We start from the raw sequence: 18,385 nt of genomic DNA on the forward strand, positions 1-18,385 counted from the left end.
AACCTTTCGCCACGTCCGCTTTTCGTACGTAGAAACAGCATGCCGGCCTACTCACATGATATATGTGGCTTTTACACACACACACACGCTAATCCAATGCAAGCTTGGTCAACAGCCATACAGGTCATACTGAGGGTGGCCGTATAAACAACTTTAATAAGACTGTTACAAATATGCGCCACACTGTGAACCAACACTAAACGAGAATGACAAGCAAATTTCGGGAGAACATCCGCACTGTAACACAACATAAACACAACAGAACAAAAACACAGAGCCCCTTGCAGCACTACCTCTTCCTGGACGCTACAATATAAAAATGTATTATTAGCCTGTGGGAAAAGTTTATTTTTATATTTACCTGAGAAGTCTGCAAATAGAAAAGAGGCATTCAATTTGTATTTAAATTTGATTTGATATGCCATTGCTATTTTTAAAGTATTAGTATTATTTGAAACTGGATTTTGCATGTCACTATAAAGTTATGTAAGTCTCGCGTGTTCAATATTCAATGCAAAACTTGTTTGGGTCCCTATTAAAAGGTTCATTTGTTCAACCTTGGCCCGCGGCTTTGTTCAGTTTAAAATTTTGGCCCACTCTGTATTTGAGTTTGACCCCCCTGCAGTAAAAGAAGAAAGGAGGACCATAGGCGTCTAGATTAGGTTTCAAAAAGCCTCAAAATATGAAATCATGATGCAAAAGTTGTTTTTTACATTTATCTCGAGTAATTTTCGGCGACAAATTTTATTGTGGACAATGTGGACTAATCGTTGCAGCCTTAGAAGAATATAATAATGGCAATTCTACAGCGTAAGCGTTTTTTGATATCCAAATTGGCGTTCCTAAACTTAAAGTTGCATTTTTTATTTACGTCTCTGCAAAATCATCGAGCAATAGGTTGCTTTTTCGATAAAGCTGCTAAATTCGATCGAACAATGAAAGCAGTTTTATCAGACTTGGTCTTTAGGCTAAAACACCATAGAAGAAGAAAGGAGGACCTTAGGCGTCTAGATTAGGTTTCAAAAAGCCTCAAAATATGAAATCATGAAGCAAAAGTTGTTCTTTACATTTATCCTGAGTCATTTTCGGCGACAAATTTTATTGTGGACAATGTGGACTAATCGTTGCAGCCTTAGAAGAATATAATAATGGCAATCCTACAGTGTAAGCGTTTTTTGATATCCAAATTGGCGTTCCTATACTTAAAGTTGCTTTTTTTTACGTGGATGCAAAATTCAATAGGTCCCACTATTGAGCAACTGCTTGCTTTTTTCGATAGTGTCATATCTGTTACGACTGGTTGGCATAGTGATGCCAAATTGGTCCCTTCGTGGATGCGTCGGCATGAACACAGCAACGGTAAGTTTAAATGATTTATTACACTTAACAAAAACAGACTATGAACAAAAACACTGGAGCTAACAGACAAAAATAAACCAAGGGCGCTAGCATGAAAGCTAGGAATAGAAAATACAAAAACTATACTTGGCACGAAGCACACAAAAGAGTAAACAAAAAACATTCATCATGAAAGCTGGAATATCGAGTGGCTTAGCGTAAGAGCTAGCGAGAAAATACATACGGGTAGAAGACAGTTGTGAATGTTGCTCGAAGGCAAAATAGAGTCCCAGAAAGAATAACGAAAAGGGACGGGCTTAAATAGGGGAGTAATCAAAAAGTGACAGGTGTGCAGAAACCGTGATTAGCAGGTGGGATCAATGAGGAACCATGGTGACTGACTAAACAGGAAGTAAGAGTGTAGAACAACAGTGATACAACAACTGGAAGTATAAACCATATGTGGTGATCCAAGTAGCGGATCGCAACAATGTCTTTGTGATAATGTTCTGTTTAGTTATGTTTTGTTTTGTTTTTGACTCCATTAGTTCCTGTTTTTGCGCACCCCGTTTTTTTTTAGTTTCCTTGACAACCATTAGTTTCACCTGGCTCATTTGTTTGGACTCACGCACCTGTCAATAATCACAGCATTATTTAAAGGGGAACATTATCACAATTTCAAAAGGGTTAAAAACAATAAAAATCAGTTCCCAGTGGCTTGTTGTATTTTTTGAAGTTTTTTTCAAAATTTTACCGGTCCCGGAATATCCCTAAATAAAGCTTTAAAGTGCCTTATTTTCGCTATCTTTGAAACCACTATCCATTTTCCTGTGACGTCATACAGTGCTGCCAATGTAAACAAATATAGCGACATTAGCTCGGATTCAGACTCGGATTTCAGCGCCTTAAGTGATTCAACAGATTACGCATGTATTGAAACAGATGGTTGGAGTATGAAAGTATTGAAGAAGAAACTGAAGCTATTGAGCGAATAGCTATTGACGCTATTCATAGCCATAGCATAGCCAAATAGCTGCGTTAGCATCGCCGGTAAAATGTGCGCACCAAACGATCAGGACATTCGCATTTTGTGATAATGGAGCAACTTAAATCCGTCAATTGGTAAGTGTTTTTTTTCGCATTAAATGTGGGTGGAAGGAAACATAATATAGTTGCAAATGAATCTGCAGGTTATCCATACATCTCTGTGCCATGTCTGCTTTAGCACCGCCGATAAATAGCATGTTAGCATCGATTAGCTGGCAGTCACGCCGCGACCAAATATGTCTGATTAGCACATAAGTCAACATCAACAAAACTCACCTTTGTGGATTTCGTTGACTTTATCGTTGCAAATGCATCTGCAGGTTATCCGTACATCTCTGTGCCATGTCTGTCATCGCCGGTAAATAGCATGTTAGCATTGATTAGCGTAGCATGTTAGCATCGATAAGCTGGCAGTCACGCCGCAACCAAATATGTCTGATTAGCACATAAGTCAACAACAAAACTCACCTTTGTGATTTCGTTGACTTTATAGTTGCAAATGCATCTGCAGGTTATCCATACATCTCTGTGCCATGTCTGTCATCGCCGGTCAAATGTGGAGACACTCCCGCACATTCAATGGGGGTCTGGCGGCAGACACTTTGGCATCTTCGGTGCAACTTGAATCCCTCCCTGTTAGTGTTGTTACACCCTCCGACAACACACCGACGAGGCATGATGTCTCCAAGGTTCCAAAATATAATCGAAAAAACAGAAAATAACAGAGCTGAGACCCGTGTGTGTAATGTGTAGAAAATGAAAATGGTGGCTGTATTACCTCGGTGACGTCATCGCCACCAGAGCAATAAATAGAAAGGCGTTTAATTCGCTAAAATTCACCCATTTAGAGTTCGGAAATCGGTTAAAAAAATATATGGTCTTTTTTCTGCACCATCAATGTATATATTGACGCTTACATAGGTCTGGTGATAATGTTCCCCTTTAAGTCTGTAGTTGCCAGGCAGTCCACCTGGCGACATCACCCTCTATCGCCCTCTAAACACCCTTGATACCCGATTGATTGCTCACTTCTTGCCATAGATTCATGCTTTTCACATCACAGTAAGTGTTTTTGTTTTTGTTGTCCATAGTTTTGCCATTGTGCGAGTTTTTGTTTTCATAGCCAAGTTTGTTCTCCGCCTTGTGCGCGCCTTTTGTTTGTTCCTTTTTCCGAGTTAATATTAAAAAGATGTCATTACCTTCACGTCGTGTCCGATCCAGTTGCTTTGCACCACGGGAAAACAAACCACACCAAAGTCCTTGTCATGACAGATAAAGCTGCGGAAATTTGACAGAACACCGGAAGCAGTTTCACCAGACTTAGTCTTGCGACTAAAACTCAGTAAAAGAAGAAAGGTGGACCTTAGGCGTCTAGATTAGGTTTCAAAAAGCCTCAAAATATGAAATCATGAGGCAAAAGTTGTTTTTTACATTCATCTCGAGTAATTTTCTGCGACAAATTTTATTGTCGACAATGTCGACTAATCGTTGCAGCCTTAGAAGAATATAATAATGGCAATTCTACAGCGTAAGCGAATTTTGATATCCAAATTGGCGTTCCTAAACTTAAAGTTGCTTTTTTTTTTACGTGTGCAAAATTCAATAGGTCCCACTATCGAGCAACTGCTTGCTTTTTTTCGATAATGTCATGTCTTTGTGATCATGTTCTGTTTAGTTATGTTTAGTTTAGTTTTTGACTCCATTAGTTCCTGTTTTTGCGCACCCTGGTTTGTTTTAGTTTCCTTGACAACCATTTGTTTGGACTCACGCACCTGTCAATAATCACAGCACCATTTAAGCCTGTAGTTGCCAGGCAGTCCGCCTGGCGACATCTCCCTCTCTCGCCCTCTAAACACCCTTGGTACCCGATTGATTGCTCACTTCTTGCCATAGATTCATGCTTTTCACATCACAGTAAGTGTTTTCGTTTTTATTGTCCATAGTTCTGCCATTGTGCGAGTTTTTGTTTTCGTAGCCAAGTTTGTTCTCCGCCTTGTGCGCGCCTTTTGTTTGTTCCTTTTTCCGAGTTAATATTAAAAAGATGTCATTACCTTCACGTCGTGTCCGATCCAGTTGCTTTGCACCACGGGAAAACAAACCACACCAAAGTCCTTGTCATGACAGATACAGCTGCTGAACACCGGAAGCAGTTTCACCAGACTTAGTCTTACGGGTAAACCACCGTAAACGAAGAATGGAGGCCCGAGGGCGTCGAGAATAGGTCTCAAAAAGCATCCAAATTTGAAATCATGAAGCAAAAGTTGTTTTTGACTTTTATCTTAAATGGACCACCGGGTGTTGTTGTCAGGGGATGTATCTTCGATACTTTAAAAAATATATATATATAATTTTTTGACTACAAAGTCTAATTCCGTACCAAATCTTACTGCCACCTACGTGTCCCACCCGCCAAAAAATGTCAATGTTTTTGTCCGCGCTGCTTTTAGAAGAGCGTGTGTGTCCCGACACAAACCGGGGGAATACACTTGAGGGAGAAAGGACGGAGGACGCCGCCGAGAGAAGAGGGCGCTGTCTCCGTCCGATTCTCACGCTGGGAATTTGGACGGGCCTCCATGGGAGCAGAACTCCGGATAGCTCGTGAGGTCGGAACATATTCCGATTCTCCTGGAACTTATTCTGTGGCTGGGAAGACAAATAGTGGCCCCTCGTCCCCCCCCCCCAACCCCCCCTTTATGTGTGTGCATGAAGGAGAGGATTGAATGGCGGGGCTGTGAGAGCTCACTCCACTCAGCCCAACAAACCTTCTTTCTTCTGATATTGGGTGCAGTTAGCAAGCACACACACACACACACACACACACACACACACACACACACACACACACACACACACACTCACGCACACACGTTGTCAATTACATCGCCCTTCCAGTTCATTCTTGGTCAGTCAATGGACTTTTGGCTAATTGTGATAAGTCCATATGAAGAAAGGGTAAAATAGGTTGATAAGTGTTGATACCTCTAAAATACTGTACAAACCCTTTTTCCATGAGTTGGGAAATTGTGTTCGGTGTAAATATAAACGGAATACAATGATTTGCAAATCATTTTCAACCCATATTCAGTTGAATATGCTACAAAGACAACATATTTGATGTTCGAACTGATACAAATTTTTTTTTTTTTTTGCAAATAATCATTAACTTTAGAATTTGATGCCCAGCAACATGTGACAAAGAAGGAAAGGTGGCAATAAATACTGATAAAGTTGAGGAATGCTCATCAAACACTTAATGGGGAACAGGTAGGTGCCATGATTAGGTATAAAAACAGTTTCCAAAAAAAATGCTCAGTCTTTCACAAGAAAGGATGAGGCGAGGTACACCCCTTTCTCCACAACTGCGTGAGCAAATAGTCAAACAGTTTACAAACAACGTTTCTCAAAGTGCAATTGCAAGAAATTTAGGTATTTCAACATCTACGCTCCATAATATCATCAAAAGGTTTAGAGAATCTGGAGAAATCACTCCACGTAAGCGGCATGGCCGGAAACCAACATGGAATGACCGTGACTTTCCATCCCTCAGACGGCACTGTATCAAAAACCGACACCAATCTATAAATCTGGAGTGTCAAACTCAAATACAGAGTGTGCCAAAATTTTAAACTGAACTAAGCCGCGGGCCAAGGTTGAACAAATGAACCTTTTAATAGGGACCCAAACAAGTTTTGCATTGACTATTGAACAAGCAAGCCTTATATAATTTCATAGTGACATGCAAAATCCAGTTACAAATAATAAAAAATATCAATGGCATATCAAATAAAATAAAAAAAAAATGTAATGGCTCTATTCTTTTTGCAGCCTTCTGAGGTAAATATCAAAACAAACTTTTTCCGCAGCCTAATAATGAATTTGACAATAAAATAATAATAATAAATGAATCAAAAATTCAAGCCTTGAAGTAGCAAGACAAAGTGCATGAAAAAATCCTTACTTATTGCTCAGTTTGCTACACTGATTTGCTTTAACACTGAATATGGAAAAAGCAACGCTTATATAACTTAATAGTGCAAAATCAAATAAAAAAACAAAAAAACATCAATGGTATATAAAAAAAAATTTACATGAAAAATTGAATGCCTTTTTTCTATTTGCAGCCTTCTGAGGTAAATATCAACATTAACGTTCTCCACAGGCGAATACATTTGAAAATAAAGTAACAATGAATAAATCAACCATTCAGGCCTTTTTACTGCTCAGTTTGCGACACACGGTTGTTGGTAGCAAGCCGTGTATATTGTAGCGTCCTGGAAGAGTTAGTGCTGCAAGGGGTTCTGGGTATTTGTACTGTTGTGTTTATGTTGTGTTACGGTGCGGATGTTCTCCCGAAAATGTGTTTGTCATTCTTGCTTTGTGTGGGTTCACAGTGTGGCGCATATTTGTAACAGTGTTAAAGTTGTTTATATGGCCACCCTCAGTGTGACCTGTATGGCTGTTGGCCAAGTGTGCCTTACATTCACTTGTGTGTGTTTAAAAGCCGCATATATTATGTGAATGGGCCGGCATGCTGTTTGTAAAGGGGAAAAACGGACATGACGACAGGTTGTAGAAGACGCTAAAGGCAGTGCCTTTAAGGCACGCCCCCAATATTGTTGTCTGGGTAGAAATCAGGAGAAATTTGGGAGAATTGTTGCCCCGTGAGATTTTCGGGAGGGGCACTGAAATTCGGGAGTCTCCCGTGAAAATTGGAAGGGTTGGCAAGTATGAGTATTAGCGGTGAATGCGGTGTACAGGTGGGCCAGCTCTAATGTTAATTGGAAATTGCCTCAAGGGCAAAATGAAATTAAATGGCATCAGTCCATCTTAGAGTTTGACACCCATGCTCTAAAGGATATCACCACATGGGCTCAGGAACACTTCAGAAAACCGCTGTCACTAAATACAGTTGGTCACTACATCTGTTAGTGCAAATTAAAGCTCTACTATGCAAAGCGAAAGCCATTTATCAACAACATCCAGAAACGCCGCCGGCTTCTCTAGGCCCGAGATCATCTAAGATGGACTGATGCAAAGTGAAAAAGTGTTCTGTGGTTTGACAAGTCCATATTTCAAATTGTTTTTGGAAATATTCGACATGGTGTCATCCGGACCAAAGGGAAAGCGAACCATCCAGACTGTTATCGACGCAAAGTTGTGATGGTATGGGGGTGCATTAGTTCCCAGGGTGTGGGCAACTTACACATCTGTGAAGGCACCATTAATGCTGAAAGGTACATACAGGTTAGCGCCGTCTTATTTCAGCAAGACAATACCAAACCACGTTTAGCACGTGTTACAACAGCGTGGCTTCTTAAAAAAAAATAGTGCGTGTACTTTCCTGGCCCGCCTGCAGTCCAGACCTGTCTCCCATGGAAAATGTGTGGCGCATTATGAAGCGTAAAATACGACAGCGGAGACCCCGGACTGTTGAACCACTGCAGCACTACATAAAACAAGAATGGGAAAGAATTCCACTTTCAAAGCTTCAACAATTAGTTTCCTCAGTTCCCAAACGTTTATTGAGTGTTGTAGGTGATGTAACACAGTGGGGAACAAAAATGGAGCTGTTTGGCCACAATACCCAGCAGTATGTTTGGAGGAACATATTGCTGATTGAGTGAGCAGTGCAGTGTCAACACCGTGTATGGTGGGGATGGTGTTCTGCTGACCTCAACTGTGGATGTTGTGGATTGGTGTAGGCCTAGGGAATACTTCAAAGACCTCCTCAATCCCACCAACACGTCGTCCTATGAGGAAGCAGTGCCTGGGGACTCTGTGGTGGCCTCTCCTATTTCTGGGGCTGAGGTTGCTGAGGTAGTTAGAAAGCTCCTCGGTGGCAAGGCCCCAGGGGTGGATGAAATCCGCCCGGAGTTCCTTAAGGCTCTGAATCTGTGGGCTGTCTTGGCTGACAAGACTCTGCAACATCACGTGGACATCGGGGGCAGTGCCCCTGGATTTGCAGACCGGGGTAGTGGTTCTTCTCTTTAAGAAGGAGAACTGGAGGGTGTGTTCCAACTATCGTGGGATCACACTCCTCAGCCTTCCTGGTAAGGTTTATTCAGGTGTACTGGAGAGGAAGCTATGCCGGATAGTTGAACCTCGGATTCAGGAGGAACAGTGGTTTTCGTCCTGTTCGTGGAACTGTGGACCAGCTCTATATTCTCGGCAGGGTCCTTGAGGGTGCATGGGAGTTTTCCCAACCAGTCTACCTGTGATTTGTGAACTTGGAGAAGGCATTCGACCGTGTCCCTCGGGAAGTCCTGTGGGGAGTGCTCAGAGACTATGGGGTATCAGACTGTCTGATTGTGGCGGTCCACTCCCTGTATGATCAGTGTCAGAGCTTGGTCCGCATTGCCGGCAGTAAGTCGGACACGTTTCCAGTGAGGGTTGGAATCCGCCAAGGCTGTCCTTTGTCACCCATTCTGTTCATAACTTTTATGGACAGAATTTCTAGGCGCAGTCAGGGCGTTGAGAGGATCCGGTTTGGTGGATGCAGGCTTAGGGCTCTGCTTTTTGCAGATGATGTGGTCCTGATGGCTTCATCTTGCCAGGATCTTCAGCTCTCACTGGATCGGTTCGCAGCCGAGTGATACCGCGACTGGGATGAGAATCAGCAACTCCAAGTCCGAGTCCATGGTTCTCACCCGGGAAAGAGTCGGGTGCCATCTACAGGTTGGGGAGGATACGCTGCCCCAAGTGGAGGAGTTCAAGTACCTCCAAGTCATATACAAGAGTGAGGGAAGAGTGGATCTTGAGATGGACAGGCGGATCGGTGCGGCGTCTTCAGTAATGCGGACTTTGTATCCATCTTTTTTGGTGAAGAAGGAGCTGAGCCGGAAGGCAAAGCTCTAAGTTTACTAGTCGATATACGTTCCCATCCTCACCTATGGTCATGAGCTTTGGGTCATGACCGAAAGGACAAGATCCCGGGTACAAGCGGCCCAAATTAGTTTCGTCCGCCGGGTGGCGGGGCTCTCCCTTAGAGATAGGGTGAGAAGCTTTGGAGCTCAAATTAAAGCCGCTGCTCCTCCACATGGAGAGGAGCCAGATGAGGTGGTTCGGGCATCTGGTCAGGATGCCACCCGAACGCCTCCCTAGGGAGGTGTTTAGGGCACGTCTAACTGGTAGGAGGCCACGGGGAAGACTCAGGACACGTTGGGAAGACTATGTCTCCCTGCTGGCCTGGGAACGCCTCAGGATCCCCCGGGAAGAGCTGGGCGAAGTGGCTGGGGAGAGGGAAGTCTGGGCTTCAATCAATCAATCAATGTTCATTTATATAGCCCTAAATCACTAGTGTCTCAAAGGGCTGCACAAACTACTATGACATCCTCGGTAGGCCCACATAAGGGCAAGGAAAACTCACACCCAGTGGGACGTCGGTGACAATGATATCAAATGTCATGTCTTAGTTACATCGTGGTCACTCCGTGATCACTTATGACCGCCAGACACTTCTGGATGTGGACAAATCGGGCCGTTTTGGACTGATAGACGCGTGCTTGCTAGACCGGCTATCTTGGAAAAAAGGCTTCCCTGCTTAGCCTGCTGCCCCCGCGACCCGACCTTGGCTAAGCGGTAGAAGATGGATGGATGTTTGGAGTAGAAAAAGGTGAGGTCTTTTATCCCAGGAACACCATCCCTACCGTCAAGCATGGTGGTGGTATTGTTATGCTCCGGGACTGTTTTGCTGCCAATGGAACTGGTGCTTTACAGGGAGTAATTGGGACAATGAAAAAAGAGGATTACTTCCAAATTCTTCAGGACAAGCTACAATCATCAGCCCGGAGGTTGGGTCTTGGAAACTCAAGACAGTTATGACATTGTTTTTTACAAGTGGATGTAAACTTATAACCACAACTGTATATACACATTGACATACACATACATATATGCACCTGGGGATAGGTTGATTGGCAACACTAAATGGTCCCTAGTGTGTGAATGTTGTCTATCTGTGTTGGCCCTGCGATGAGGTGGCGACTTGTCCAGGGTGTACCCCGCCTTCCGCCCGATTGTAGCTGAGACAGGCGCCAGCGCCCCCCGCGACCCCAAAAGGGAATAAGCCAGGGGTAGGGAACCTATGGCTCTAGAGCCGGATGTGGCTCTTTTGATGACTGCATCTGGCTCTCTGATAAATCTGAGCTGACATTGCTTAACACGATAAGTAATGAATAATTCCACTTGTAATCACAGTGTTAAAAATAATGTTAAAATGATAAAACATTCTCATGCATTTTTAATCCGTCCATCCGTTTGCTACCGCACTTGTTCAAGAAGTTGCGTTAATGGTAAGAAGTTATTTATTTATTATTGGTTAGTGTGGGGCTGGCCCTCCTGGGGGTTCTTCAGACCCCCAAGCACCGACATGAGAGCCTGTTTGAGGGTTACAATATTGTTTTGTTTTTCAATAAGTCTCTCAGTTGCTTTCCAGCAATAGTATTTCCAGCCCCAAATCAGTCTCCCCTCCTGGCTGCTGCTTATAACAGAGCGACAGGTAACAAGGCCCAGGTGGGCCATCTACGCACCTGTAACTGCAGGCCCGCAGGCCACGCCCCCTCCACAGTTAGCTTCAGAATAACAATGTTATTACAAAGAATAAGATACCTATTATACCCTAGAAATGTTGGCCTTACTTAAAAATGCACCTGTTTAGTTGTGTTCAGTGTTAAAAGAAAATATTATATGGCTCTTACGGAAATATATTTTAAAATATTTGGCTTTTTGGCTCTCTCAGCCAAAAAGGTTCCCGACCCCTGGAATAAGTGGTAGAAGATGGATATATATATATATATATATATATATATATATATATATATATATATATATATATATATATATATATATATATATATATATATATGTATGTATGTATGTGTGTCTTGATTGGATTATCCAGAGAATAGTGCTCGATACCGTGGTAGAGCGCAATATGTAGGTTTGGGAAAAATCACAAGACTACTTCATCTCTACAGAACTGTTTCATGAAACAGTTCTGTAGAGATGAAGTAGTCCTGTGATTTTTCCCAAACCTACATATATATATATATATATATATATATAAACACACACACATACCTATGGCTGGTTCCTCGTTACAACTTTTAAAAATGAGCCGATTATTTCCACTGCTGGTGCGGCTGGAATATCTTGTTTTATCATAACATTCGAAGCAATTCCAAGATTTTTAATGGCAGTAGTGTATAGTTGTTTTTTGTCGTGCCCTAAAAAGTGTTCATATATATATATATATATATATAAACACACACACATACCTATGGCTGGTTCCTCGTTACGAGTATCAAGGGATGTCCCATCTACTGTAAAGCATCAGTTCCACTTGGACAGGACTGCTGGTGTTCATGGCTGCTACAAGTCAGAATGCATCGCAGGAACGTTGTTGCACAAGCATAGCTCTGGTTTTAAAGTCGCAAAATAAAATCTCTTTAATTTGCATTCAATCCGGTTCAGAGTTGAGGCCCCCTTTGTCAACGGAAATGTTGGTTCTGTAGGTTCCTGTAGAAGTGTGTGTTTCTGTGTTTCCACCGCATTTCACAGTTCAGAGTAGTTGATACGGATCAGGCTGACGGCGGATGGAGGAGTGGTTTGATATATTTCTACACCGATACCATGGACATGAACACACAATGTTCGGTCACAGTTCTTTTACCAAAAATAGGTAAATGAAATTCAAAGCAATGATGTACTAAAGCCAAAAGCAGTGAAGTTGTCACCTCGTGTAAACGGTAAATAAAAAGAGAATACAACAAATGCTTTTCAACTTATATTCAATTGAATAGACTGCAAAGACAAGATATTTCATTTCTTCTTTCATTTACTTAGAATTTAATGGCAGCAGAAAAGTTGTCAGAGAGGCATTTTTACCAGTGTGTTACATTGCCTTTCCTTTTAACAACACTCAGTAAAGGTTTGGGAACTGAGGAGACACATTTTTGAAGTGGAATTCTTTCCCATTCTTGCTTGATGTACAGCTTAAGTTGTTCAACAGTCTCCTGCCTCATATTTTAGCCTTCACACATTTTCAATGTCTAGACTACAGGCAGCCCCGTCTCATACCCGCACTCCTTTACTATGAAGCCACGCTGTTGTAACACCTGGCTTGGCATCGTCTTGCTGAAATAAGCAGGGGCGTCCACGACAACAACATATGTTGCTCCAAAAACTGTATGTACTTTTCAGCATTGACAATGCCTTCACAGATGTGTAAGTTACCCATGCCTTGACCACTAATACACTCCATACCATCACACATGCTGCATTTTACACCTTGCACCTAGAACAGTCCGGATGGTTCTTTTCCTCTTTGGTCCGGAGGACACCACGTCCACAGTTTGCAAAAACAATGTGAAATATGGACTCTCAGACCACAGAACACTTTTCCACTTTGCATCAGTCCATCATAGATGAGTTCGGGCCCAGCGAAGCCGGCGGCGGTTCTGGGTGTTGTTGATAAATGGCTTTGGCTTTGCATAGTAGAGTTTTAACTTGCACTTACAGATGTCGCGACCAACTGTAGTTACTGACAGTGGTTTTCTGAAGTCTTCCTGAGCCCATGTGGTGATATCTTTTACACACTGTTGTCAATTTGTGATGCAGTGGATTGAAGGTGTGTAATATCATGGCTTACATGCAGTGGTTTCTCCAGATTATCTGAACCTTTTGATGATATTACGGAGCGTAGATGGTGAAATCCCTAAATTTCTTGCAATAGCTGCTTGAGAAATGTTGTTCTTCAACAATTTGCTCAGGCATTTGTCGACAAAATGGTGACCCTCGCCCCGTCCTTGTTTGTGAATGAGTGAGCATTCCATGGAAGCTGCTTTTATACCCAATCATGACACCCACCTGTTCACCTGTGGCATGTCCCAAATAAGTGTTTGATGAGCAGTCCTCAACTTTCTCAGTCTTTTTTTGAAACATGTTGCAGGCATCAAATTTCAAGTGAGCAAATATTTGAAAAAAAAGCCACATCGGCGTGTAAAGGATATCACCACATGGGCTTGGGAAGACTTCTGAAAACCACTGTCAATAACTACCGTTGGTTGCTACATCTGTAAGTGCAATTTAAAACTCTACTATGCAAAGCCACAGCCATTCATCAACACCCGCCAGCTTTTTTGAAACATGTTGCAGGTATCAAATTCCAAATGAGCTAATGTTTGCAAAAAATAACACATTTTACTCATTCCAACATGAAATATCTTGTCTTTGCAGTCTATATAATTGAATATAAATTGGAAAGGATTTGTTGTATTTTCTCTTTATTTAGCATTTAAACAACGTGAGAACTTGACTGGTGTTGGGTGTGTGGATGTCGACTGCAAGTTAGTTCTCAGGAGTTTTATGTCCTTCCTCCTGTGTTCCTCCCAGCGGTCCAGGTGCACGTGCTGAAGGGCGACAAGGCGGGCGAGTGGTGGAAGTTCACCGTCAACATCATCTCCGTCTACAAACAAGGCGAGCAGCGCATCCGCCGCGGGGACCAGCTGCTGTGGGTGCGCGCCAAGGACCTGGCCTGCAAGTGTCCCAAGACCAAGCCCGGCAGGAAGTACCTACTCATGGGCTCCGACCAGCACTCCCCGGGGCAGAGCGGCGTGGTGGCGGACAAGGGCAGCCTGCTCGTCCCCTGGAAGGACCTGTGGGGGCGTCGCCTCAGGAAGTTCCAACAGCGCGACAAGAGGGGCAAGTGCTAGACCAGGTCCCGGGTCCCACAGAACTAGGAGCATGACTGCTGTTGCTTGGACTAAACGCGTCTTAGTAGGAAGGAAAAGGAGTTTTGTCCAAGAGTTTATTCTGTTTCTGTTTGGAGTTGCAGAGTTTGCACCTGATGTTCAATATGAGTCCCATCACAACAAATCTACCCATCATGCTTTTAGCACCAGACTGATGGAACCTGCTTATGTCCACAACTCATCCCTTGTCTTTTTTTGTTGTTAAAAATACTTTGGGTTACAATTTTTTTGTTGTTGTTGTTAAAAAAAAATGTTTTGGTTGCAACAAAAAAATTTAAGCTAAAAAATATTTTTTTTTTATTTTTTTTATTTTTTTTTTAATCAAATTTTGGCGGTTACAAATCTTTTTTTTTTTTGGTAAAAAAAAAATGTTTTCGTTGCAACAAAAAAATGTAAGCTAAAAAATATTTTTTGTTAATTTTTTTTAATTTTTTTAAATCAAATTTTGGCGGTTACAAATCTTTTTTTGGGGGGGGTAAAAAAATGTTTTGGCTGCATCACATTTTAAGATAAAAAAATTTTTATTACAATTTTTTTTTTTTGAGATTAAAAATATTTTTTGGGGTTGCAAATCATTTCTCTGGTTCGTTGTCGTTTTTCTTTCTTTTTTGGCTTGCTAAATCATTTTTGTTGTAGCAAGTCCTTTTGTTTTTTTGCAAATAGTTTTGTTTGGAAATAGATTTTTTTTTGTTTACAAATAACATTTTTGGGGATATAAATTGCTTTTTGGTTGCAGTTGTTATTTTAATTAATTTTTTTTATGGAAATCTTTTTTCTGGGTTGAATAATTTTTATGATTAAAATCTATTTTTGTTTGAAAGTACTTTTTTGGGTTAAAATTCAAATTTTTTTGGTTGCAAATCGTTTGGGGGGCGTTAAAATTATATGTTTTTAGTGTTTTGTGCAACTTTTTGGAGGGGGGTTGAAATTTCAGTTATTTTGCAAATCTTTTGTGTCATTGCAAAAAAGTTTTATAGTAAAATTGTTTTTTTTGTACTGGCAAAACTTGTTTTTGCTTATAAATCTTTTTAACTGTTAAAATCGGTTTTCCTTGCAAATCGTTTATTGGGGGGTTAAAAATCTTTTTGGTTACAAATTATTTTTTTCTTTGCAGATCGTGTTTGGTGGGGGTAAAAAACAATTTTTTTTCCGGTTGCAAATTGGGGTATTTTACAAGATTTTGTGTTGCAAATATTTTTTCTTGGTTGCAAATCATTTTAGTTTTTTCCAAATTGTTGTTTTGGTCGGAAATTAAGGTTTTGTTTTGGGATGCTAATAATTTTTTGGTTGCAGAGGGGGTTTTATGATTGGATTTTTTTATGAAAACATTTTTTCGGTTTGTATGTCATTTCATGAGTAAAATCTGCTTTTGTTTGAAAATCGATTTTTATTTTTTTGCTTAAATCTTTCTGGTCACTTTTTATTCCTTAAATTTTTTGGGGGGGGGTTTCAAGTCGTCTTTTTGGCTAAAATCCTTTTGGTTAAAATTTGTTTTCTTTTGCTTGAAATCATTTTGGGTTAAGAAATGTTTTTAAATATTTTATCAAAAATATTTTTGGTTACAAATTGTTAGTTTGGTTGAAACAGTTTGTTTGCATATCGTTTTAGTTTTTTGTTAATTGTTTTGTTTGGAAACCGATTTTTTTTGCAGATTTTTTTGGGGTTGGAAATTTTTTGGGTTGCAGTTGTTTTTTTATTGGGGTTTTTTACAACGAAAATCTTTCTTCTGGGTTGTAATCATCTTTATCGGTGAAAACTATTTTTGTTAGAATTTTTTTTAATTTTTTCAATAAATCAATGTTTTTAGTAAAAATTGTTTTGGTTAAAACATTTTGGGTTAGAAATCGTTGTTTTAGTTAAAATATTTTTGGTTACAAATAGTTTTCTTTTGTTGAAAAAATGTTTTGGTTGCAATCTGTTTTCTTTTGTTAAAAAATGTTTGGGTTGCAAATTGTTAATTAGTAAAAAAAAGTTTTGGTTATTTTTTGTTAAAATAATTTAGTTAAAATTGTTAAAATATTTTTGGTTACAATTTTGTTTTTGTTTTTTTAAATTTGGGTTGGAAATTTTTTTTTTTTATTTGCAAATTGTTTTGTTTAGAAAACGATTTATTTTTTTGGTTGCAAATCATTTTTTAGATATAGTTTTTTGGTTGCAGTTGTTTTTTTTTATGAAAATCTTTTTTCTGGGTTGTAGTCATTTTTATGGTTAACATTTATTTTTGTTTGAAAATAGTTATTTTGTTCAAATTCAATATGTTTTTTTGCAAATCATTTTGCAATTATTTTTTGGGTTACAAATCTTTTTTTCTTGGTTGCAAATCATTTTAGTGTTTTGCAAATTGTTGTTTTGGTAAGAATTTTTTTGTTTGCTATTAATTTTTGATAGAATTCATGTTATGGGTAAAATCTGCTTTTGGTTGAAAATCGTTTTTTTTTTTTTTTTTTTTTGTTAAAATATTTTAAGTAAAAAAATGTTTATTAAATACAATTTTTTGCTTGCAACACAATTCATAAGTTAAAAAAATATTTTTGATTACAATATTTTGTTAAAAACACATTTTGTTGATTTAAATCGTTTTGGGGGGGTTAAAATTTAATTTTTTTGGGTTACAAATCTTATTTCATGGTTACAAATCATTTCAGTGTTTTGGTCAGAACAATTTTTTTTTGTTGCAAAAAATGTTTTGATGGAAATCGTTTTTTGGTTGCAAAGGAGGTTTTTGATAGTTTTTTTTTCGTTGATAAATAATACTTTTCTGGGTTGTAATTTATACTATGGGTAAAATCTGTTTTTGATTGAAAATCAAATTTCTTTTTTTTTAGTTAAAATATTTTTGGTTACAATTTTTTTTTGTTAAAAATACTTTTGGGGTTGCAACAAATTTCTTAAGTTAAAAAAATATTTTGGGTTAAATTTTTTTTGTTAAAAATCACATTGTTTGGTTTCAAATTTTTTGGGGGGGTCAAAATATTTTTTTTTTGGTTACAAACCTTTTTTTCTTGGTTGCGAGGCATTTTAGTGTTTTGCAAATTGTGGTTTTGGTCAGAAATTAAGTTTTTGTTTTTTTGGTTTCTAATCATTTTTTGATGGAAATAATGTTTTGGTTGCAAAGGAGTCTTTTTAAATGTATTTTTTGGATGAAAATCCTTTTCTGGGTTGTAATTCAAAATAAATTTTACCCCCCCCCCCCCCCCAAAAAAAAATAAAGACTTGCAGCCCAAATATGTGATTTTCAACAAAATAAATTGTAACCGAAAATATGTTTTACTTAAGAAATGTGTTGCAACCCCAAAAAAATATTTTTAACAAAAATAAAATTGCAACCCCAAAAATTTGAACAAAAAAAAATCGATTTTCAACCAAAAACTGATTTTTTGTTATTTATTTGCAACCAAAACAATGATTTTTAACAAAAGAAAAGTTCTAACCGAAAACATTTTTAATTTAAGAAATCTGTTGCAACCCAAAAATTATTTTTAACAAACATTTTTTTTCAACCAAAATTATTTTAACTAAAAAAAAACAAAAAACATTGATTTTCGACAAAAAACAGATTAATTTTTTTTAGTTATAATATTTTTGGTTAGAAAAAAAACGTTGTTAAATTTTTTTTTTTTTTTAAATACACCAAAAACAGATTTCTTTTTTTCTCTATAGTTAAAATATTTTTGGTTACAATTCTTTTGAGTTAAAAATATTTTCTTGGTTGCAACACTTTTTTTAAGTAAAAAAATATTTTTGGTTATGTGGTTGACGTGTTGCAACCCAAAAATTATTTTTAACAAAAAAAAATTGTAACCTAAAATATTTTAACTAAAAAAATGTTTTAAAAATCGATTTTCACCAAAATAGTTTGTTTGTTTTTGTAGTTAAAATATTTTTAGTTTCAATTTTTTATTTTTTTTTTGCAAAAAATAATTTTTGGGCTACAACACATTTCTTAAGTAAAAAAATATTTTTGGTTACAATTTTTTTTGTTAAAAATCACATTTTTTGGTTGCAAATCGTTTTGGGAGGTAACATTTTTTAATTTTTTGGGTTACGAATCTTATATTCTTGGTTGCAAATCATTTTAGTGTTTTGCACATTACTGTTTTAGTCAGAAATGTAGTTGTTTTTGTTGTTGTTGCTAATAATTTTTTGATTGCAGGATTTTTGATAGAATTTGTTTTCTGGGTTGTAATACATGTTATGGGTAAAATTTGTTTTTCGTTGAAAACCCAATTATTTATTTGTTAAAATATTTT

The 18,385-nt window shown here is 38.6% G+C and overlaps 1 protein-coding gene across 1 annotated transcript in view; it reads left to right on the forward strand.

Moving 5' to 3' along the window:
* Positions 1-15,515, forward strand: part of ntn1b (netrin 1b) — a 180,248-nt gene extending 164,733 nt beyond the window's left edge. The window contains exon 6 of the mRNA XM_061884269.1: positions 13,777-15,515. Within this exon, the coding sequence (XP_061740253.1) occupies positions 13,777-14,096 (320 nt within the window). The 3' untranslated portion in view covers positions 14,097-15,515. The remainder of the gene's footprint in view (positions 1-13,776) is intronic.
* The last annotated feature ends 2,870 nt before the right edge of the window (positions 15,516-18,385 follow it).

The sequence above is a fragment of the Nerophis ophidion genome, linkage group LG23 (assembly GCF_033978795.1).
Source record: "Nerophis ophidion isolate RoL-2023_Sa linkage group LG23, RoL_Noph_v1.0, whole genome shotgun sequence".
NCBI classification, from domain to species: domain Eukaryota; kingdom Metazoa; phylum Chordata; class Actinopteri; order Syngnathiformes; family Syngnathidae; genus Nerophis; species Nerophis ophidion.